This window comes from Heterodontus francisci, chromosome 10 (genome assembly GCF_036365525.1).
Source record: "Heterodontus francisci isolate sHetFra1 chromosome 10, sHetFra1.hap1, whole genome shotgun sequence".
Classification (NCBI taxonomy): Eukaryota; Metazoa; Chordata; class Chondrichthyes; order Heterodontiformes; family Heterodontidae; genus Heterodontus; species Heterodontus francisci.
This window is the reverse complement of record NC_090380.1, coordinates 103,750,168-103,775,249: the sequence shown is the minus strand read 5'-3', so window position 1 is coordinate 103,775,249 and position 25,082 is coordinate 103,750,168. Positions and strand designations below refer to the sequence as shown.

Sequence of the window (25,082 nt, the reverse complement as noted above, 5' to 3'; positions counted from 1 at the left end):
TCCACTTCTCTACCTCACTCTCCTCCTTTAAACCTGTCCTTAAAATCTACCTCTTTGACCAAACATTTGATCTCCTTACTTTGCTCGGTGACAATTTATTCTGAATGCTCCTGTGAAGCTCCTAAGGCATTTTACTACATTAAAGGCAGTATGTAAATGCAACCTGTTCTTGTTGTTTGATGAACATTGTTACCATTTGATAACATTAATCCAGTTACATATTTTGTCTCCAGTTTTAAGAGAGCCCTATACGGTCCGTGTGGAGGACCAGAAAGCCATGCGAGGGAACGTAGCAGTCTTCAAGTGCATTATCCCCTCCTCTGTGGAGACTTATATCACTGTAGTGTCATGGGAGAAAGACACAGTCTCACTTGTCTCAGGTAAGATCACGTTTTCTCTTTTCAACCTTCCGTAATATAGACAGATTCAATGTGATGGTAAAACAGATTCTTTGCATGTTTGCAAATATTAGAAGTTTTTTTTAGATGCTAATCGATAATCTCTGATTACCCAGTAGATGTATGTGTTGAAATTGATAAACTGTAGATTTTTTAAAAAAATCTCTCCCCATCAAATCTGATATTTTACATTAATTGCTAGTTTCCATGTGTTGAAGAGTTTGATGGATATCTAGTTTTCTATTAATAGGCCTTCTGGACAATCCCTACAATCTGGTTTTTCAAACTGTCAAGTGATCCCTTCCATGTTCTGTTTGTAGTTGGAGGATATCTTTGAGGGAATTCTACCTAATTGGTCTAAAAATAAGCTTGGTGCCTGTCATATTGTGGAATGGATAGTATCTGCTTTTATCTTCAATGCTCTCTGAATGTTCCTATGTGACAATCAATGATATTTTGTCCAGAGGCAAAATGGAGAATTATGTGTTGGTATGGACCTGGATTCTGCCTTCATCCTGACACACCCTGTTCTGCTGTCCATTTAGTAAATGTCGAGATGTGGTTGAGGAAAGCTGTAAAGACTATTGATGGAATATGCTATATATTGCTCAATGGCTTCTTATCTTTAATGCCACAATTCACATGTTGGGTTGATACTTGGAGCTAGGCCTTGCTAACTCAGCCATCTGTAAGTCCGGGATGTGTAGGACTGGTAGGCCAGGCTAATCACATACCAAGATTTGAAGCAAAGACAAGAAGTTGCTGTTACTGTTGCTCTTAGTCTTGGTTCATGACATGGCTGGCCTTTGTGTACTGGGATGTCTACTGGTTCACTGGGTGCTTTCCATGACTGGTGGGAATCGCTTGGCAAATTTTGTTTATGTGCCACTCAATTAAAATCTATTTACATTGTGCTTATTTTTTGTTTAAAATCTCCATTTGTGTACTCTACCATTCTCTGAGATGTTAGTGATAACAGAGGGAACTTGGCTAAGCTAGTGATGCCCTTCTGTTAAGTAGAAATGCTAAGTGATAAAGCCCTGCGTGCGCTATAATAGAGTTAATGTCACCACATTTATTTGTCAGGTCGTGAATGAAGAATGCTCACTTGGATGAGGAACCAAGAGTGGTTTAGTTAAAACAGCACACACAGGAATGTAGTATCAGTGCATTAGCATCTGTACATGCAGATTGCTGATCAGATGATTCAACAGCAACCAAACATTGTCTCCTGATTCCTTGCCTAAGTGGTTATTCTTCATCAAGTCTGATGGTGAACGTTGGCTGATAATTATACTGTGGGGCACAAAACAGCCACACCTGATCCTGTCCTTACCCAATGTCCACCCAAATTCACTTTCCAGCGGGGACCACTGACGCTGAGTGACTGAATATTTACTCCTCTTATCCTCAGAGGGCAACTACAGTGCACCAAGCTGCTTGATCAAATAGTTCTTGACTGCAATATCAAGAGAAGCACCTTAATATTCCAGAATGCTGTTCAAACCGCAGGAAATGTTGTTCAATATTCCCTCACTTCCCTACCCCTCCCCCGGCATGTAAATGCAGAAGGCTTTTTCTTTGCCTGACAGTGAGAGTCCTTAGATTCTGAACCACGATCATTTGAATCATAATGTGGCCCTGAGCTTCAAATTCAATAAAGCCCAACCTTGGAACACTATAAAGCCTGACTCCAGAAGCTGGTGATAAGAGATTCTGACTAATGCTGAGCACCTCTCATTGTTTGAAATGCACCTGCTCAATTGTGCTTTGTGCTCTCTGGTATCTCGTTGTTCCTAAAATGGCAGACGGTTACACTTTGGCTTTAGGTCTTCTTTGCAGGAAAGTAATGACTGGATTGTTTAACTGTGATGAATATATCTTGTTTCACTCTGCTCGAACATACATAAGCAGTTAGGGCCTACCTCTCACTAACAAAGTTGAGAATATGGGTGGTCTTATGAGCTTTGATTGAATGCTGCTCATTTTCACTGAGAGATTATCAAGGAAATAGAGAAACTGATCGAGTGACAGCATCATGACTAGTTGGCTGAGAGTGGGATCAGTGCAAGAAACCCAGGAAACAATCCTCAAAATCTTGCAACTTCACCAAAGGCTTGCAGGGCATGGGGCTCATTAACCTTTTACTTGAAGCCATGGCAATAGGGGGGAAAAAAACACACACAGCATACTTTCCAACTAGGGAATTCTGCTTTTCTGCTCCCAACAGTTTGGCTTGTAAAGCTGGATTCATTTAAAATTAACCAAAATTGAAGACCCAGCGGTATGTAGGTAGATTCCAGTCAGTAAAGAGGAATTAAAGGGCCTGGCCATTCCATCAGCTCTTTGGTAGGTTTGGAAGAACTCAGCCTTTTGAAGATAATTTTACTATACAAATGTTGCCTCGCAGAACTATTCCTGCATGATCCCTTCAATTGATCTACCACAGATATTTATCGTTACTGAGGTGCTGTGGTAAAGCTGTCAGCAAACAAACTGAGTTTGCTTAACATGGGTCAAGATCTCCTGCCTGCTGTTAAGTTCTGTAAATATGACCTACATTTAATTCCACTGAGGAAATATTTAAAATAGGCATGCTTCAAGGCAAGCCCTTAAGGGCTTCAAATGCCAGAGGTCAGGGAAGCTGATGTCATATGCTGTGAAAGGTCAGTAGCAGGTAAGAGTGATTGGTAATTGCCCAATTATTTTTTATTGTTTTCAGGGGATTTTATTCAATTAGTTAATGGGGGCAGGTGGGATGAAGATCATATTAATTTTCTTTATAAATGCATGCTATAAATTTAGGAATGTCACCCTGTTTAAAGGGAAAGTATCCCTTTGAGACCACCTGCACCGCTGAAAATAGATATCACAAAAATGCTCAAAGAAGCGTTTAATATTAGGCTGCTTTCCTGATGTTAAAAATTGGGCCACAGCAGAACTTCCAACCTGAGGAAAATGTCAAACAAAATGTTGAGTGAGGGTGTGAGATTTTGCTGAGTTACCTGAGGATTGAGGGACTCCTTTACCCACCCATCCCCTTCCCGCTCCCCATCCCCAGAAGCTTTGGGTTGTCACAAATCTTGCCTTATTCTGTTTGTTATAAAGAAAAAAAAAGGAAGACGTGCGTTTATGTAGCGCCTTTCACAACCAGAGGACATCTGGCTATAAAATAAGCTAGGTGATGTGATAAGTGTGTATATACATACCACAAACAGGGGATAATTGTTTAGAAATGAGCTCATCGCCCACAAAATGAGGGTGTGTTGGAAGATCTGCCATAGGAATAAATGTTTTGTGATGGGCTTCATTCACAGGATTGAAGGTTTTGAATGTGAAAGCTACTTTGGAAAGGTTTACATTGACACCTTTTTATGGCATCTGTTGAGGCACAAACATTCTCTTGCAGTCCATGTGGCAGCTCAGAGCTGGAGCTCTGCCTAAGCATCACACCCTAAATCAAATATCATCAAATAAACATCAATAAACAACCAGAGAATGCAAAAATAAAATGCTGAGGAAGGGATGAGTTATCAGTTCTGATACCACAGGCTGCATTGTGTTCACAAAACAATCTTCATTCCATATATGGACAGTAACCGAAGATTGTGGGAATGCATGCCTGAATTCAGAATGAGTTCCCAACAGGAGCGGCTGCTGTCTAGAAGCCCAATTTTGTAAAACAAAAAAAAAGCTCTGTTACATCAACTCTTCAAAATGCTAAATTCTGTATAATTTGATTTATCTTTTTTTTAAACTTGAGTTCCATCGGGATGTTGGGATGAGAAAGGAGGGGCGATTTCTGCAGAATTGATCCAGTTGATGACCTATGAAATCCATTGGGCCCCCAGATCTCAGTGGATAGGCCTTCTTGATGTGACTTGACCTATTCTATGCATTTACCTGCCTCAACTGCCTCGGACTATATCCTTAGCAATTCACTCTGCAGCATCCTCTGTATGTGTGTCTCATCGAAAAGCCTGCCAGACTGTCAGCTCAATATATACTCAGCAGCTCGTAGGTAAACAGCAACATATAAGGAAGAGAAAGCTTTTTCCCTTTTCTTCCCTTTCTTTTTCAGTTTGTTTAGATGAATACTTAGAATATTCTGCATCCATATCTTCAGCTTTGTTTCCACCTTCTGTTACCAATAATCAGCATTTCAATCTGACTAAAAGCATACTTGTAATAGCCTGGATCCAGGTCCATGGCATCTGAGTTACAAATAGACGTAGTAATCAATACAATGTTAACGGAGGTACTCTGTGAATCCTATTTCATATTGGATTTCAAAATTTGTTGGCCCCAGCGGGTTGCCAATGTGAATGTTTCTTCATGTTTACAGTGGTCAGAGAAAGATAGTGGCTCCTGCCTCAGTTGCTGAATTTCAGCACGATTAGCCAAATGTTAAGGTTAGGATTTTGGCCCTGATATGGAGTTGGGAACTGGGGCAAGCGGCTATGCAATTTTGTGCGGGTTTGCAGGTAGCTTATTAAAAATAATTAAAAGGCCACTGATCAGAGGCCAACTGGAATTTTCCAGTCAGCCTGCGGGCTTTCCCATGGCATTAGGAGCATGGCAGCTGCCTCGAGGCAGCCTCCCGGTAGCAGGTCAGGAGGACAGCACTCCAGGATGACTCTGAGCCTCACCCGCTTCTCTACCCCCACCTACCTGGTTACAGCTGCAGAGAGGTTTCCCCTCCACAATGGTGGTCTGGCAGCTGTGGCCATTTTTTAGTTCAAATCTTTTAAAAGTGCCTTCCCTTCCTGCAATGGCAAGCTGCAGCTCCTTCTGTGCTGGAGGGCCTCCTATTGGCCCTTCAGTTCGAAACCCTTCCCGCCATCCTTAATTGGATGACGAGCACGCCCTCTGGCCACTAATTGGCCAATCCATGCAAAATCGATGTCGGAGACACAGTCGAGACCCATATTTGACCCCGCTATCGGGGTGCCCACCCAAAACAGAAAATCTTGTCCTAGGTGTGGGGAAAGGGAGATCCCCTGGAATTCATTTCCTGCTAATTCATAGTTGGGTAGAGCAGTGTGGATAAACAAGAAACAATGGGGCAATAGTGAAGATGCCAAGCAATGCATCAGGGCTATCAGCATAGGAGAAACATTCAGAAGGATTGATGAAGAGGAATGAGACCAATTGCAAACCTGTCTAAACATGTGGAATTGTGGCCTTGAAGTCACATTGTGGGATAGCTGGGGTGGAACAACTATAGCTATTAAGCATCATTTTTAACCAACGTCTTTAAACAGGTAACTGCCTCCATGAATATACCAAGGAGGAGTTTCATACTAAGTATGCTATAGTTACGTGAGCTCCAGGAGTAAAGGCATACTGTGGAGATTATTGCTGGTGTGTTACCTTTTACTGGCAAGTATAGTGAATCTCTGCTGCTCAGAGCTGTCAAATTAACCAGGTCAGCAGGACTGAAGGCAGAAGGAAAAAAAAAATCAATAAATCTATGAATTAATAATGCAGCTGCCAGAGAGAATCATGGGTAAACAAAATGAAGTCTGTATGTTTCAGTATTTAACACTTTACTCTCATATTCCTCTTGTCTTTTGCTGGTTGTGTTGCATTTTATCCTGTCTTCTCAGAGTTCTTTTTTATTTATATCAAGTCTCTTAGCAACATGTCAAAATGCTGAGGAAAATAATCTATTTTTATGTTACATAGAAACTACAAAACAGGAACGAGTCATTCGGCCCAATTCATCTGTAGGTTCCACACAAATCTCCTCCAAACCGTTCTTCATATTTTCTACCAACATATCCTTCTCTTCCTTTCTCCCCCATGTACTTACCTAGCTTCTCCTAAGATGCTTCTCTGTTATTCACCTTAACCACTTCCTGTGGGCATGATTTCCACATTCTTACCTCTCTTTGGGGAAAGATGTTTCCCCTGACTTCCATGTAAGATTTATTGGTGACTACCTTATATTTATGGTCCCTAGTTTTCGTCTTCCCCATAAATAGAAACATCTTCTCTCTGCTTTTGCACACAGCAGGGAGATGCAAGACCAGTTCTTGGTGCTTTTTTGTGATTTTAGTTGAAACTTGCATTGTTGACCAGGACACTGGGGAAATTCTCTGCTCTTCTTTGAATAGTGCCAAGGGATCTTTAGCATATATTTAAATAGGAGACAGGAGCTCAGTTTAACATCGCACCTGAAGGACATTACCTCTGACAATGTAGCACTCCCTCAGTGCAGCAGTAGAGTATCAGCCTAGATAGACTGCTTTACCACAAGTGACTATTGAGACAGAGATATGACAGAATTTAAAACGGAACTGAATAAGTATTTGTAAAAAAAGTGTATTCGGGAAAGAGGATTTTCTATTTCTGAATTAGATTCTGAACTCAAATGGGCTTAGACCCCTAACCTTTTGACTTCGGTAAGAACCCTTTAGCTTGGATATCAGACAAAGATGAGATAGTGTTCATGCCAACCTCCGAGAGGGTGGCACTCTCAGAAGGAAGGATCTTGCCGACAATCTCCATGTCCTCCTCCAAAAGCTGAGTTTCCAATCTCGGCTGTACCACAGTGGGGAGATATTGTTTGCTGCTCAGTCACCTCCCCATGGGAAGAGATGGACAACCAGAGTAATGGCCATCTTTGTTCCATGCATCTTTTGTTGCCTGACTTCAGAACAGCACGTTCAGAGTTGCGGCAGCAGTTGTCGCCTGGCCTCAGGTGGTCCATTAGCGTGGGGATGCCAATAAGAAAGAAAGTAAGGAATGTGTCTCAAAGACAAATATCTTTAACATGATGAAACGTCCCAAGGTGCTTCACAGGAACATTAGAAAACAAAGTTTGACACCCAGCCACAAAAAGCGATATTAGGTCAGATGACCAACAGCTTGGTCAAAAGGTAGGTTTTAAAGAGTCTCTTAAAGGAGGAAAGTGAGGTGGAGGGGCAGAGAGGTGTAGGGAGGGTATTCCAGAGCTTGAGGCCTGGACAACTGAAGGCATGGCCACCAAGGCTGGACCGATTAAAATCAGGGATGATCAAGAGGCCAGAATTAGAGGAGAACAGATATCTCGGAGGGATGTGGGGCTGGAGGAGATTACAGAGATAGGGAGGGGCAAGGCCATGGAGGGATTTGAAAACAAGGATGAGAATTTTAAAATCAGAAAGTTGCTTGACTGGGAGCCAGTGTAGGTCAGTGAGACCAGGGGATAGGGGAATGGAACTTGGCACGAGTTAAGACACGGGCAGTAGAGTTTTGGATGATCTCAAGCTTACGGAGGGTAGAATGTGCGCAAGCAGTCAGGAGTACGTTGGAATAGTCAAGTCTAGAGGTAACAAAGGCATGAATGAGGGTTTCAGTAGCAGATGAGTTGAGACATATACATTTTTGAGGTTTTTTTAAGTTGATTTTTCCAGGATCACTTGATTCTAAATGTTCCTCCTTTGTTCTAGCTAAGCTTCAAATATACTATTTAATATCATCTTTGAGGCCTGCTGCACAATTTCCTACTCTAACTCATTCTTTTGCAGGACCTCCATATTTTGGAACTCCCTTGTCTCCCTCAGTCATTCTTTCTCAGGATTTGGAAATGCAAATTTGGTACTAGTTAATCATTGGTTTCAGATTTTTTCTTTACTCCTTTCAAACTTGGTGGTCTTGGTTTCTCAGTTTAAAAAAAACTTGGTAAAGACTGTCTCGTTGAGTACCATTGTTCTTGGCTGTAACAGTAGATGTAGGGCTTGCAAAATCACAGACCAGAAATAAATTAAGCATGTCTCTGAGTACAAGTAGTTGGGTTTGTTCTTCTTACGTTAAAAAAGGCCCAAAATGCTGGTCACTGAAGAACTCTGCTTAGAGAGAATGCATCCATTAAACTTTCAGAAACTTAATACCAACTGGAAGACCAGTTATTAGCTCTTTTTTCACTTATCAACAGAATTTATGATAGAGACCCTCTCTCACAGAATAAGGAATCTGTGATTATCTGCCTGAAATCCTCATGTTTAATTAACATTTTATTATGTCATCGAAATACCCCAAGGCACTTTACGTGTTGGAATGCAGTGACTGTTTTTATGTAAACAACCGTCTTACAAATAGCAATGAGATAAATGAACTGTTGCTCTGCTTTTGTTGCTCATAAGGGAGAATACTTTGTCAGGGCTCCTGCTGTCCCTGAAATATTGTCATGGGATCTTTAATGTCCCCTCAAGCAGTCTTATGCAGCCCTTCATAATGCCTCCAGAAATGTAGTTCTGTCTCAAAAGTGTACTGGAGCATCAGCAAGAACTATGTACTCAAGTCCTGTCATGGCACTCAAACCTACAATTTGGTGGTTTAGAGGTAAGTGTACTATCAACACCTAAGTGAACATTTCTCAAAAAAAGCTTTATAATTTTACAGATTTAGGGTCATTGGCTAAAGGGCCAGAGGGGAGATGAGGAGAAATCTTTTTTACACAGTAAGTTGTTATGATCTGGAATGCACTGCCTGAAAGGGTGGTGAAAGTAGATGTAACAGTCCCTTTCAGAAGGGAATTGGATGTATGTTTGTTTGAGGGGGAAACATTTTCCAGGTTACAGGGAAACAGTGGGGGAGTGGAACTACAATTAGTTCTTTCAAAGAGCTGGCACAGGCATGATGAACCAACTGACCTCCTTCTATACTGTATTATTCTATAACTTTAATGCAAGGTGTGCTATCCCAGTGTATCTTCTGGTCTGTGGTAAGGTATCAGTTATTAACCTCATCAGTAGGAACTAGCCATCTAGCACTGACACCCTCCAGCCTGTTTTTCCAATCTCTCTGATATCTACAGTGCTTAATGATGAAGTGAAAGGTTTACAGCATACACAGCTATTTCAAGCACTAAATGGTATCTTAGTATTCTAAGTGCTTTCTAAAAAAAAAACCCCACTGTCATCAAAAGCGGAATAAAGATATAAAAAATACATAAAAACTTATAGTGCATCAAATTGCCATCTCGTACAGAGACTGGCCCAATCACATCTTCCATTTGTTCCATGTCACTGATGCCTTATAAACTCCAGAGGGATCATGTTTTGTCTTTTCAGTTGATAGTTATTTTAAGATATGTTTACAGAATGCATCTTGAGTAAAAGTCCACCAGTTATTGTTGTACTTCACTGAAATTCTCAAGGGTGAGGAAAAGCCCCAAAATGTTTGTTTTTTAAAAAGAATTCCCGTCTGTGTCCTGGAGTCCCTATTAGATGGCTTTACCATCACCTGAAAACCTTGAGTGTGTTGCAGTCTTTTGACACACAGCTCCCATCTTGTTAATTTTCTGTTCATGTAATGCATACCCAAAAGTAGAAAATCCTAAAAAAGTTCTCCCTTAAAGACAGTGACTAGCACTGTACTTGTATTACTGGCCCATTGCTTGAGAGATTGAGCTAACTGCTATTCTTCCACATTTACCTTTCTAATGGAGTGTTGACCTTCCTGTGGATTGGATGCTTATGGAGGTCACCTATTTTGCACATTTAAAAAAATTCCTCCTTGGGATATGGGCATCGCTGACATGGCATGCATTTATTTCTCATCCCTAGTTTCCCTTGAGAAGGTATTGGTGGGCCTTCTTGAACTGCTGCAGTCCATGGCTTGAACTTAATCTCACAGCGCTGTTAAATAGGGACTTCCAGGTTTTTGATCCAGTGACAATGAAGAAATGACTTTAAATGTCCAAGTCAGGGTGCTGTGTAACTTGGAGGAGAACTTGCAGATGATGATGATGTTCCTATAAACCTGCTGCCTTTGTCCTTCTAGGGGCTGGAGGTCACCAGAAGTGTTGTCGAAGAAAGTTTGGTGAGTTGCTGCATTACACCCTGTAGGTAGTACACACGACAACAACGGTGTGCCAGTGGTGGAGGACGTGGATGCTTAAGATGCAGACGGGCTGGGATATTTTAGCCAGCATTCTTGTGAAGGCTAGTGACATCTGATGTTTGGCTACAATGTCACTACAGAGACTATGGCTGCCACTGGAGTAATGTCTTCACTGGCTGTAGAAAGACAGGCAGTCAGGAAGACCCAGTAAAAAGAAAACAGATTAGTTCTCAATATTGCTCATACTGCCATGGCTTTGGCAGCAGTTAAAGGTCAAGTGTTTCCCAAAAGGAGGCAGGGAAAATTAGAAGATCATCCTGCGATGCAACCTTGAGCATCTCTCAGTAACCAGCACTTTTGATAGAGCACTGAGAGTTGCTTTTGCTTTATGTTCACAGTTGGAAATAGTGCAGTTGACTGAGGGTGAATTTAAAAAGGGAAGAAAAAGAAAAGGGAAAAAGGCACACAGAAGTATGGATATTTTTTTAAAAAGCTGAAATTTATTTATTTTATTTGTTTATTTATTTATTTAGAGATACAGTACTGAAACAGGCCCTTTGGCCCACCAAGTCTGTGCCGACCAACAACCACCCATTTATTCTAACCCTACAGTAATCCCATATTCCCTATCACCTCCCTACACTAAGGGCAATTTACAACGGCCAATTTACCTATCACTATTATTTTTTATAGTAGAATCTAGATGAAATGTGACATACAAAGTTGTTTATATTTGCAGGTCAAGTATAACATTAGTTAGAAGCAACATAAAGATCCTTTTTACTGTGCCCAAAAATCTTCAAACTCAAGCAACACACCAGTGTGACATTTCCCTATCCTATATAAGCCCTGCTTGCGGCTTCTCTAAGTAAATTTATCAGTTGAGTACAGATTAGTGCCAAATTGGATAGCTTTGTGCCATAGGCCCACACCCAGTTGGAATGGGGAAAGCAGTGTTTCATGTAGGGCTGTTAAAGCAAAAAGGGAAAGGAGACCTTCCACCTAGCCTGGCCTGTCTTCATCCCCATTGCCACAGAGACAAGCTCCTTCCGGTAGGACTCGCTACTATTCCTTCTTGCTCCAGCACTGGGGCAATTTGAGTCTCCACCTGAATCAGGCAAGCTCAGCCCAGACCAGGGATCAAACCTGATCCTAGTGCACTATCATGCACTATGCATTGCATTTAGGCACCAATCCATCAGGTGTTCCTTCACTTCTGAAAGCCTCATCAATTTTTGAAGAAAGCAATTTTACTTCAGAGATCTCACTGGACTGACTTAAAGGTGCTTCTGCTGCCACTCTTCATTTCTCTTAAGAAAGCCCCGGAAGAACAATGAACACTTTTTTTATATTGACTTTTATTGCACAGATGCCATGTGTCTTCCTTATTAGTTCACCAAAATATGGGGCATACACAGGAGGCCCAATCCCTCAGATTGCACAGCTAATAGAAATTGACTGCCTTGTGTACTGAGCAGGGCAAAAGGTACGACTTAGCTTCTGCAACCTTTGCAAAGCTGGGGGGGTTAAAGTATTGGATTTTGTTTGCATTAACGGGGAAAGGAAAAATATTCTGCACTTGAGCTGCTGAAGCCTCAGGTGAGATGCATCACTCATATTTAATTGAACATGTATCTTCTGCCAGTGTATTGGTGTGAGATCTTCGACCTGAAAAGGATGACACCAAGCTGAGTTAATGGCTGCTTGCCTTGGGCCATTTCAATCACGCCTGTTCCTTTTAGTCCAACTTCTTTTTATCATATGTGTGAATTTTGATTTGAGTCACATATAGAAATATATTAGATGAGATGCCAGAGCCTCGCATAAAGTCTCCACTAATAAAATCAGACTCTCATTAAGGTGGGATAGGTTAGATGTACCATTGTATTATTTAAAAATACAGGTTTCTTTCCATTAAGAGCAAATCTATGTCTGATTCTCCCAACCATGTCTGTAATACGTGGGCATCAGGAAGCGAAGCAAGCAACCCATATTTAGATCTTCATTTAATGGCACTGTGAATTAGACAGTAGTGAAATTTGTGACAGTAATACAGATTGACTTGCCTTCCAATTTTCCCCTTACCTTGTTTTTTTTTGGATAATATTTCAGTTTTTCACTGCCTGCTTAGGAGTCCGTAATGATGAGGGTAAAGTCACATGTCACTGACCTTCATTCCTTGCCCGGGCAATTGTGGAATGAGGTGAAGAGCAGAGGTGGTGTTGTTAATTGAAAAATAACTTCCTTCCCCTATTGTCTGCCTGCAATGGAGAAAACAAAGACAAGCATTGGCCAAGACATCAAGGAGAACTTTGAAATAGTGCCACGGGATCTTTCATGTCCACCTGAGAGAGCAAACAACATTTTGATTTAAAGTCTCCGCCTAGGTCAAAGGCTCAAGGGAGATCGGAACCCACAACTTTCTAAGTTGGAGGTGAGAGTGCTACCATTGAGCTACAGCTAACACTGTACATTAGTTCCCATCAAAGAGGGAGCCCAGTGATGCTCACTTCAAACCTCCATTTGGACTAGGAGATCAATATTCTCAAGTCAATGGCCCATTGTTTATCCTAATCTTCAGGTTACTGCTTTTTAAAAAAAAAAACGTTTTGAAGTTGAGACCTTCACATATAGCTTTAAGGCCAAACTTTGAAACTCTTTGACAATCATGGTTATAATTGAATCACACTTTGGATGAATTTTGTGCTCTTTGAGGTCAGAAACATTGGTGTTGGAGAGCATTTTCCTTCTTGTTCCCATTTCTTGGTCCCAGACACAGGCTTGAGATACCGGAACAGCTAACATTCCAGCAGAGAAGGTTACGAGGAGTTGGAAGGCTTTTAAGGTTCTGAAGGGTTTTGATAGTCTCTCTCTCTCTTCAGCCTGGTTGGCGAGTCAGTGACGAGGGATAATCGATTTTGAATTGTCACTTGGAGGAAAAAGGTTAGGAAAAATATCTGTTCATTAATGATGCTTTGGGAAGGAAGCCTACCGTCCTGGCCTATATCAGTCCCATACCAGTGTGTTTGACTCTTAACCCCCGAGCAAGCCATTCAATTGAATCAAACTGCTACTAATGCATTGGTTCAAGAAGACGCATACCATCACCTGTTCAGGGCAACTAGAGATGCCCAATAAATGCCAGTCTTGTCAGTGATGCCAACATCCCGAGAATGAATAATTCAAAAGAATCCTTATGGAGAGTGTTGCTGAAGCAGGGAAGGTTTTGCTACAGGGGAGAATTGAAGATGTGATTATTGAATCCTTTAAAGAAATTGTGTTTTCAGTGGTGGAAAACGCAGTGTGATTGCTCTACCAAAAAGCTGACTTGGTTCAATGGGCCAAATGGCCTCATCTGTGCTGCACACTTTTATGGTTCTACTCCTAGGTCAGCTGTAGTATGGATTAATGTTGACATGAAACTCTTTCCACTAAATCCCAACTATGTGCACGAATCCAAATTTGTTACGTCATGATGCTCCAGCGGTCATGGTGTAGGGCAAGCTTGATGGATCAGCTGGTCTTTTCCTGCCCATCAGTTTAATATGTATGAATGTAATTGCCCACTGTGGGCTCGAGCTGGCTTTGTGGAGTGTAGAATAAAGTCTGCAGTATAGTAAGGGCTGAAGATTTAGACTTCATTTAATGAAATAAGCATGTCTTTCTATAATTTCCATCTTTTTGACCTTTGCTATGCTCATTCCATTAGATCTAGCCCTTGCATTCTCTCCTCCAGCAGCTATTAAAGCTGTCTGCTTAATGCAACCTTTCCATTCATTTCTTGCCATATAGACCCACCATCTCAGCTTTGGCCACCCATATAGTTTATTTCCCCCAAATGGGCCCCATTCTGTTACCTTTCAAACGTACTGATCTTCAGCTATACAACAGGGATGTGCTGCCTTTTTATTCTTTCATGGGATGTGGGTGTCACTGGCAAGGCCAGCGTTTATTACCCATCTCCAATCACACTTAAACTAAATGGCTTACTGGACCATTTCAGAGGGAAGTTAAGTCAATCACGTTGCTGTGGGTCTGGAGTCACATATAGGTAAGGACAGCAGATTTCCTTCCATAAAGACCATTAGTGAACCAGATGAATTTTTAACAACAATCAGTGAGTCTCAGTATTGATACCATGAAACTAACTTTTTTAAAATTAATTAATTGAATTTATTAATTTTAAGTTCCAGCAGCTTGAACCTGTGTCTCCAGAACATTAGCCTGGGTTTCTGGATTATAGTGCAGTGATATCACCACTAAACCACCATCTCCCTCATAACCCTCCCTGCCAAAGGATCCAGGCCACTCTTCATCACTTCAGTGTTGGTTACTGTCCTCCCAGTTAAGTTCTGTATCCTCTTCACAAGTGCCCAGTCCAACAATAACAATTACAGCTTGCATTTATATAGCACCGTTAACATAGTAAAGTGCCCCAAGATGCTTCACAGGAGTGTAATCGGACAAATATTAACATCAAGCCAAAGAAGAAGCCGTTAGGACAGGTGACCAAACACTTGGTCAATCGGATTTTCGTCCGACTTGGTCAATGAGTTAGGTTTTGGTGGGGGCACATAGGTTTTACGCTGGATCAGGGGCACCACAGGTGCATGGAGGTGGCAACTCAGCAGGGAGCCAGTCATGGCTGCACTATCAACTGAAATGGGCCCATAAAAAGGAGCATGGCTGTGAGGGACACTCAGCCATTGGCACAGGAGCCATTGGGTGTGTTGAGGTAGCAGGGAGAATGGTCTCAAGGCAACGTAGGGGGCCATAACCCTCCTGACATCACCGAGACATAAGAGAAGGCGGGGGGGTGGGGGTGGGTGGGGGCGGTGGTTTAGTGTTCCACACATTATTGGGAGTCCAACTGAGTGCAAGTAAGGCAACAGCTGGTAATGGGAGCACGATTCTCAGGTTTTGGGTCTAGAGGTGGTGAGGATCAACATCTTCAGCAGCAGAGGCAGAGCCCAGGTATGAGGAAGGCAGAGGAGAGGGATGATGGGCAGGAAGACAACGGAGGGCATACCCTCAGTATAGGGTCTACCATCGAAGATGGAGCTACCTGGAGATGTCAGAGAACCAGTGCTGCCAGAGACTGTGCCTATCCAGGCAGATGATCACTGAGGTTTGTGCTGTCATTGTGGAAGAGCTCAAACCTCCCAGCATTGCTCACCATACCCTGCCAGAAGCCGTCAAAGTCACTGTGGCCTTGCACTTCTTTGCCTCTGACTCTTTCCAAGGATCAGATGCAGACCATGGTGGCATCTCTCAAGTGGCATCACACTGATGCATTTTGCAGGTCACTGATTCCCTATTTGCAAGAGCTGGACAGTACATACAATTCCTAACAAATGGGGCCTCACAGGCTCAAAGTGCAGTGGGTTTTGCCTCTAACACTGGATTCCCCCAGGTGCAGGGCATCATCAATTGCACCCATGTGGCCAGCAAGGACCCAGTGACTGGCCAGTGAGTTTCATCAACAGGAAGTCTTCCACTCACTCAACATTCAGCTGGTCTGCAACCATAATGTGTGCGGTTGCCTTCCTGGCAGATTTCCATGACTCCTTCATCCCCCGGCAGGCCAGGATGCCGCAGCTCTTCATCCGACCCCCCAACCTACATGGCTGGATTCTAGGGGACAAAGGTTATCCCTTGAAAAGATAGCTACTTACCTCTTTACGACAGCCAGAGACAAGGAGGTGCATAAGGAGGTGGATGGGGCCATTGCAGGACTCGAGAGCCTTGTCAGGATGCCATCAATGTCAGGGAGCACCTGATTCAGGCACATTTCAGCCGAGCCCTTCTAACCCAGGAGGACAGAATGCTCTAGAACTCACTTTGAGCCTGTACGAATACTTCCATTGAAGACACAGCTTTGATTGGATCTATCTTACCGCCAATGAATAATGCAGATCTGTCCAGAGGTCTCACTGTTCCCTTTTGCTTCCCTCCACCACCTCTTCACTCTTTTCCAGTCTTGCCATTAAAGAATGGAAGCTCACACGTCTGCAGTCATGTGTCAATATTTACAGTGTCTTCTGAAAGTTACAATATGCCCATTTACATGTGAAGCAAACCCCAGTGAAGCACGCCGTGTTCTTCCTGACCTGGTGGCCTCTGCTCTTGGCCACTTCTACGTGGTGCTCCCCTTGTGGCCTCAATGAGGTGGAGGCAGCCTGCTCGCTTGTCTCTGCTTGTGGCTGAGATGCACGTGGCGGTTGTCCTGGTTGTGGAGGTCCCAGTGGGGCACCTCCAGATGCTGCTGCACTGGCATCAATGCAGGGGCAGCCTCCAGCACTGGGCCCTGCTACATAGGTGGTCCCTCAGTCAGAGGGGCTGAGGAGGTTGATGATGATGATGATAGCGTGCCATGAGGAGAGGCTCCCTCCTGCTCTTTGGTAACTGCCTCAGCCCTTGGCTGGTGCTCTGGATGGCTGGAAGGAACCACCAGATAGGGCACAACTGGCATCCATTCCAAACATCTCTGCACCATCAGTGCCACTGACCAGTCAATGCTACAGAGCATTGCATGCATTCTGTGCATATAGTGCACTGCTCCTGCATCCATTCAGTGTGCTACCCCATATGGCTCTCCATGAAGTTGGACACTCTCTCAATGGATGAGCTCGTTAGTTCAAAACCCTGAGCCCTTGTGGTGCACATGAGCTGCATAGAATCCTCCACTCTGAGCCCATGACCCCGCACTGCCTCAAGGAACTCCGACACGTGGGAGTACATCTGTTGCTGCTGGTCTAAGTAGAGCCTTCTTTCCTGTGACTCCTGAGGCCTTGCATCTGTGCCCGGCTGAGTCTGGTTGTGTCTGTCCTCCATCCTCTGAAGGAGACTGCCCACAGCTGCATCAGCCTCTCACCTCCTCCAGCCCACTAGTGCCGTGTCCTCCATTCTCTGAAAGGAACTGCCCACAGCTGCATTTGCCTCTCACCTCCTCTCGCCCACTGGGGCCATGTCCATCACTCAGTGTCACCCTATCTAACCACACTTGAGGACCCACCAAGGTGAATGTATCCAACCATCAAAGTGAATGTATCCACGCTAGTGGAGTGTGCACTTGTAAGATGTGCTGGCTCTGCTGCATCATTTTCTTCTGATGGCCTCAGTGCTGTGACAGAACTCAGGCATTCCCTCTCCATGTCAGAACCTGTGGGAGACACAAGAAGAGCTTATTAGAACACACTTTGACAGTGGAAACCTCAGCAATAAAAGAACAAAGAACAAAGAAAATTACAGCACAGGAACAGGCCCTTCGGCCCTCCAAGCCTACGCCGATCCAAATCCTCTATCTAAACATGACGCCTATTTTCTAAGGGTCTGTATCTCTTTACTTCCTGCCCATTCATGTATCTGTCTAGATACATCTTAAAAGACGCTATCGTGCCCGCGTCTACCACCTCCGCTGGCAAAGCGTTCCATGCACCCACCACCCTCTGCGTAAAGAAATTTCCACGCATATCCCCCCTAAACCTTTCCCCTTTCACTTTGAACTCGTGTCCCCTTGTAATTGAATCCCCCACTCTGGGGAAAAAGCTTCTTGCTATCCACTCTGTCTATACCTCTCATGATTTTGTACACCTCAATCAGGTCCCCCCTCAACCTCCGTCTTTCTAATGAAAATAATCCTAATCTACTCAACCTCTCTTCATAGCTAGCGCCCTCCATACCAGGCAACATCCTGGTGAATCTCCTCTGCACCCTCTCCAAAGCATCCATATCCTTTTGGTAATATGGCGACCAGAACTGCACGCAGTATTCCAAATGTGGCCGAACCAAAGTCCTATACAACTGTAACATGACCTGCCAACTCTTGTACTCAATACCCCGTCCGATGAAGGAAAGCATGCCGTATGCCTTCTTGACCACTCTATTGACCTGCGTTGCCACCTTCAGGGAACAATGGACCTGAACACCCAAATCTCTCTGTACATCAATTTTCCCCAGGACTTTTCCATTTACTGTATAGTTCACTCTTGAATTGGATCTTCCAAAATGCATCACCTCGCATTTGCCCTGATTGAACTCCATCTGCCATTTCTCTGCCCAACTCTCCAGTCTATCTAATGCTGAGGGTTCCCAATTCAGTGGAGTCTTTGGCATGCTGACAACCCCCTTCATCTATAGATTGTAATATATTTCCACCCTCTCCCTCTAGAAATGCCCATCTCCTTCCCTGACTTCTCTTGTGGGGCCATCATGGCAGTAACCATGTGGAAATGGGATACTCCTCCTCCAGTCAGATCCCTCTCCTTGGCATTATTCCAGTAGCTCATTGACATAAAAAGTTGCATGTATCAGTACTTGCAAGTCCTCAACAGTGCTAGGGTTCCAAACATTGCTGTGGGATCAGTGAGTGCCCTGGGCACACATTACTCCCAAATTCTGGAGCAGCATGTACCCTCAGGCTCTTCAACTGGTGCGTTTGCTGGAGTTTGAATACCCAGAGGCCTGTCATCAGGGTCTAGCGATGCACTCACCTTGCCTGAGCGAAGAAGGTCATTGAACCTTTTCTGGCACAGGACCCATTTCCTCCAGACCACCTTCCATTGCTGACTGTTTGTTTCAGCCACCTCCAGCCGTGTCTGCTTTGTTTGGCTGGGTGGCCTTCTCCGACCTCCCTCCTCTCTGTCGCAATCTCCAGGAGAACTTCGAGGTCAGCATCGGAGAATCAAAGGGCAGGCCTGCCCCAGATGCCCTTTCTTCCTGAATCCTTGGGAACAATGCAAACACCTTCTAATAGCTGACACAGCAATGACTCCCACGATGTCTTTAAATGGGACCCACGCTTCAGCAGTCCCGCCTCCATCCCCACACCCACAGCTGCTAATTGACCACCAAACTTGGCCTCCAGCCAATTAGCAGCCTGCCTCCTCTAAAAGTAAATCCCTTCCCAGGGCAAGGGTGGGACGTAGAACGGTCCCAAAATTGGGTTCACCAACCCTGGAGGGAAAATCCATCTGTTAAGTTTGAAATATTGATTCAATCAAACTGTTCTTCTGATATCTATGACACGATCAGAACTGCACAATCAAAGCTTGAAATGATCCCTTCGTTCTTCACCATGATTTTATTTGACTGGAAAGGGATTTTAATCTTTAACAATTGAGAAATCAAGATGTAAGGCCAAGGCCTGTAGTGCAGGATATGACAAAGGTTGAAAAGAGTGGGAGAGAAGGTGAGATAAATCAAGAAGTATCGATTAGCTGACAAGAAGCTGGTGATTTGAAAGAGTAAAGATCATTGGAGGAAGGGAAGACATGAGGTAAAGATTTCCATAGTTTTGAAAAAGCAATCAGTAAGGGAAGTGTAGTGAGTTTTAATTTCAACACTGTGAAGATCGAGAGAAGGGGAGCAACGTGTAAAGTGGGGCATAAAAACAAGAAATGCTGGAATCACTCAGCAGGTCTGGCAGCATCTGTGGAAAGAGAAGCAGAGTTAACGTTTCGGGTCAGTGGCGTTAACTCTGCTTCTCTTTCCACAGATGCTGCCAGACCTGCTGAGTGACTCCAGCATTTCTTGTTTTTATTTCAGATTTCCAGCATCCGCCGTATTTTGCTTTTATTATAAAGTGGGGCACTTGATTTTCACGCAGTGAGAATGGAGAGACATGGAGGTTTGGATAGAATGGAGTAATTTATCTTAAAAGAGTGAAGATATAGGGAGGTGGAACATATGAGATTGGGTGCTTGGGAAAACCAGTGTGTAGGATGGGGTATTTGATTTCAACATATGAATGCAAGGAGGAGGAAGAACATGTAGCGGGAAGTACTTCAAACTTAGGAAAAGACTTGATTGCAAGCCTGTAAAATTTCTGTTATCCTAGCATACCTCATGAATTTGCTGTTTGAGAAGGCTGTAAGATCTTTGTGCACACTTAATTCTGACAATGCTTAAAACACAGTCTGCCAAACTCTTAAGGGCAATTTACGAAGAGCTGCTTTGCTATGCTAATTGTTGACTGCCCCAGGGAGAAGATGAAAGTTAAAAAATGTGCGACTCTACACTTTAAATCTCAACAAATTCACATCGATGTAACATGTACAGTATGTCCAAGAGCAAAACACAACCTTGTCCTCAGGATTCTCTCCTCTGTAGCCTGTTAATAGCATTTTTTTTTCTTTTTTCTTATATATCTACGCAAGTTGCAGTTTGCAACATTTAATTCTCGGGTTGGCAGTTTACACTAATACTTTCGGAGTATTTTTGTTGTATTATTTCTTGCATGCACTTGCTGACCTACATTGGCTCCCAGTCCACTAATACCTTGATTTTTAAAATCCTCATCCTTGTGTTCCAATCTCTCCATGGCCTCACCCCTCCCGATTGCCTGCAACCTCCTCCAGCTCTACAATCCTCCGCAAACTACCTTTCTCTAACTCTGGTCTCCCGCTTCTGTCGCTCTATCACTGGAGGCTGTGCCTTCAGTGACCTAGGCCTTAAGCTCTGGAATTCCCTCTCTGCTTCTCTCCCCTAATTTTAAGATACTCCTTAAGACTTTTATGAGGGGCTTTTGTTCACCAATACTAATGTATTCTTCTTTGGGTCATTGTCAATCTTGATCTGATTACACTCCTGTGAAGTGCCTTGGGACATTTTACCATGTTAAAGGTGCTATATAAATCCAAGTTGTTGCTGTTGTTGTTACAGTCATCTGTTACAATGAAAGGAATGTCTGAGGTGTAAAGAATTAGAGGTGATTAATTCTTCCAACTGGTTGCCATTCACTCGATGGAGGAGGTAAGGGAAGTTGTGCAATAGTGAGCGGAACAGGGTTTTAAACATCTACCTATCCAGCAATAAGACTTTCGAGTTGATACCCTTCAGACAATGTGTTACAGTTATAAAACAGTCATTTAAAAAAGGGTGAAAATTCAAATGACATTTTGGGGGCATTGAAATGATGGTGCACCCACTCTTGTAGAAAATCAAAAGAGGCAGTAATAGTGAGATTGGCACCCTGCCATTCCATTGGGTCCGCAGGACTTTCATGATGGTCGAGGTGCTGAGGCCTGGATTGGACCTAAGAAAAGATGCAAACAAGCGTTTTTTCTATTTTTTTCACAGAGCCCTGTTTTGCCTTTTTGGATTGGACTGGATCCAGCTGCAATGTTGCTCAGTTAAGCTTGTGCATGATCTTGTGATCAACTGCCCCTGCCTACCCCTCTCCCTGCCCCCCACCCCCACCCCGAGCAAAGTTCTTACGAAGGTAGGGTTACCAACTCGAGTTGGGGGCATTCCTGGAGGTTTCATCACATAACCTCCCACCTTCAACTGCCACACACATCCCAATATCGCCCCTTCTCCAATACTCTGATGAATAACAAAAAGTGTCCAAGGAATATAATGCCCTTTTGATTTCTCTCCTGTGTTACTTACAGCAGTGATCTGGTGATTAATCTGTAATTCCTGGAGATCCCAGGATAATTCTGAAGAGTTGACAACCCAATACTATAGTGTGGAATTCTGTAGTGTTCTCCCACACTCAGTTTTTACAGAAAAGCTATGAAAATGCCACAAAAATTGGCGTAAATGACGATTGCGGCAATTTCCCACAGTTTACATGGCTCTACAATCAAAGTTACAGTGGATGAGCAGGAGAATCCTCATGGACATTCACCCACATTACACTGGGATTGCCTGATGCTGCACAGGGATGCTGAATCTGCTCATTAACACTGACTTGCTTTACTCTGAGGACATAAAATATGAGGCCCCTTTATTTGCAGATGTGTTGCTGTGCCGTGTCAGGAGTCTTCCACCAGCTCGGAGATCAGCTGACGTTTATAAACTACAGCTGCAGTTGATGGCGTCATCTGAAATTCTCACCTGGCCCAGTTTGTTTTTGTTCTGACGGTGATGTTTCTCCCCAGTGCCCTGGCCAACATTTATTCATCTAGTCATTTAACTCATTGCTGTCTGTGGGAGCTTGCTGTACGCAAATTGGCTGCTGTGTTTCCCTACATCACAACAGTGACTACACTTCAGAAGTACTTCATTGACTGTAAAAGCACTTAGGGATGTCATGAAGTCGTGAACGTCACCATTTTTTTTCTGCATTTGATATTGCGACAATAGAGTGAGCAGTTTCTAGTCTTGGGGCTAGAGACAGGATTACTCAGGATCCTGTTAAACAGATTTACAATATCCCATTAAACAAACAGGACAGTGACAACGTTACTTTGAAAACCCCTTCCTCCTGATTGTACCTGAATAATAATTACATGAAATAAAAAAATAAGAATGGCCAGCTCCAAAGATTGATGTAGTGATGAATAGAATTTTTTATGTTACACTGTTTTTAGAAAATAAAAAGGAAAGATATGTTTTTTTATATAGCTTACGTGAGCTGTTTTTCAACTGGGTACTTCTGGTCTCTGGTGGTTCCTTGAGCCAATCAGAGGTCTCCTTGGGGAGACGCCTTGTGCAGAATTGCCGAAGGGCAGACATCAATTCACAGGCTTCTGAGCTGGAAAGGCCATCTTATTGGAAATGGTCAATGCTTGGCTTAAGGATGATTTGTCCATTTTTGCAATTGCAGTTAATTCTACATGATTCTATTAGGTTTACAGTTACCTGCTGTATCTGCTGTAATATATATTTCCAGCCTTTTTCAGTTCCCTCGTGTTCCAGAGAGCAAGATGCTTCTGGAGAAAGTGGAACAATTGGATCGCACCAATCACTAGTTAATGAGACTTCTCTGTGTATCGACTTCACTTTTCTCTCTCGCTCTTAGTCTTTCTGCAATGCAATCAGATTTTTACTTAACATCACAAAAAAATCAAATTCTCTCTCTCTTGTTCTGTTTCTTATTCTACTAGCCATTTTGGTTGGTTTCTTTTACTCTTTTTCTTCACCCAGTCAACTGCGTCTATTTGTTTCTCTTGCTCTGTCCATCATGCACTTCGCTGTTCCAGTGGTTTGCTCCCTTGCTGTTTTGGTCTCGAATACTCTCTGCTTTCTGTCCTCTTAATCTATATTTTATGGTTTTGTCCATCTCTTTCCTCAACTCCATATGCTATTCTTTTCAAATTCTTCTCGCTCGTTTAATTGGTCCTCTGTACCAAGCACCACCAAGGTAAGGGTTGCCAACTTCGGCGGTTACATGCCATGACCTCTGGCCTCCAACGGCGCCGTCACTCAACATGTCCACCTTTCTCACACCAATTGGAAAATGAGATGAATCTTCATTATCCAATTGGATGATTCTTGTCCGTCAGTTATACAACTTTTTCTCCCCCCTGCCAATATTTTTCAACTAATAAACAGAAGTGTCAGGCCTAATTCCCATTCCCCCATCACCCCTGTGCTCGCTGGCCTACATTGGCTCCCAGTTAAGCAATGCCTTGATTTTAAAATTCTCAACTTTATTTTCAAATCCCTAGCCCCTCTGTAATCTCCCTAGTCTGTAATCTCTTCCAGCCCGACAATATTCTGAGATACCTACGCTCATCCAATTCTGGCCTCTTGAGCATCCTCGATTTCAATCATTCCACCATTGGTGGTTGTGCCTTCAGCTGCCAAGGCCCTGAGCACTCTCTCCCTAAACCTTTCCACCTCTCTACCTTTCTTTCCTGCTTTAAGACACTCCTTAAAACCTACCTCTTTGACCAAGCTTTTGGTTACCTGCCCTAATATCTCCTGATGTGACATTATGTCATATATTTTTTGATAACACTCCTGTAAAGTGCCTTGGGGCATTTTATTACATTAAAGGTGCTATATAAATATAATTTGTTGTTAAGTTATTGCTCTCTAGAAAAGGGGGAACAGCTATTTAGAGAACCGTGAAATGTATTTGTGATCTTGTCCATGGGTAGCTAATAAAGTTAGCATTTTAAAATAAGAACAGCAATTCATTATTTAATGTAATATGGTAGGCTGTTTATGGTTTTAATAATGTTAAATCTCCAGGGAATATTCACATCAATCCTATTGTGAGCTTTCCCTTCAGAACTGGACATGTACATTTGGGAAGCAACTTTATCAATAGTAATCTACTGGCTTTCCCATATATTAGGACTGGTGCATTCATTATCCTCTGTTCTATTCTGGAATGCTCTGGTACCTAAGAGTAAACTGTGTGAATCAGATGGATGGAGATGGTGATTAACGCACCAATCTGCCACACTCCTGATCTACCAGTGATTAAAATGAATTACCAGAAAACCAAGAGACCTGTGAAAGGATAATGTTGACACTTTGCAGCTGATTCTCCAGCCCACACTCCCAGTGAGGGAGATTCTACTCTGGGAGCACATCGCAGCAATCTTTTACCTGTAATGCATTAGAAATACCGGGCATCTTAGAAAGATAGAACCTTGCAGCACAGAAGGATGTCATTCGTCCCATGCTGCCTGTGCCAGCTGTTTGAAAGAACTATCCAATTAATCTTGCTCTCCTGCCTTTTCCTCATAGCCCTGTAAACATTTTATTTCTAAGTATATTATGTGGCTTGATGCCAAATTTTGTTTGATAACACTCCTGTGAAGCACCTTGGGAAGTTTTACTATATTAAAGGTTCTCTATAAATGCAATTCCCTTGTGAAAGTTACGATTAAATCTGCTTCCATCGCCCTTTCAGGCGTTGCGTTCCAGATCATAACAGCTCTCTGCACGAAATAATTTTGTCTCATCTCACCTCTGGGTCTTTAGCCAAGACCTTTTAATCCGTGTCCTCTTCCTGAAAGTTTTATTCTGGGCACCATTGGGCAATGGGATTTCATTCTGAGGTTATACTGGCCACCCAGTGGGTTTTACATTCTGAAAACAATCCTGGATTCCAGATCACTTGTTTCCTGTTATTGTAATGTAGAAAATGAATGTGAGGAATGGAGTGAC

The 25,082-nt window shown here is 43.1% G+C and overlaps 1 protein-coding gene across 5 annotated transcripts in view; it reads left to right on the top strand.

Annotated features, from left to right (window-relative positions):
* The window catches only part of LOC137374264 (cell adhesion molecule DSCAM), a 555,631-nt gene that overhangs the window by 3,017 nt on the left and 527,532 nt on the right, over window positions 1-25,082 (top strand). For all 5 annotated transcript variants that reach the window (XM_068040060.1, XM_068040056.1, XM_068040059.1 and 2 more), the window contains exon 2: window positions 234-380. In XM_068040060.1, the coding sequence (XP_067896161.1) occupies window positions 234-380 (147 nt within the window). The remainder of the gene's footprint in view (window positions 1-233; window positions 381-25,082) is intronic.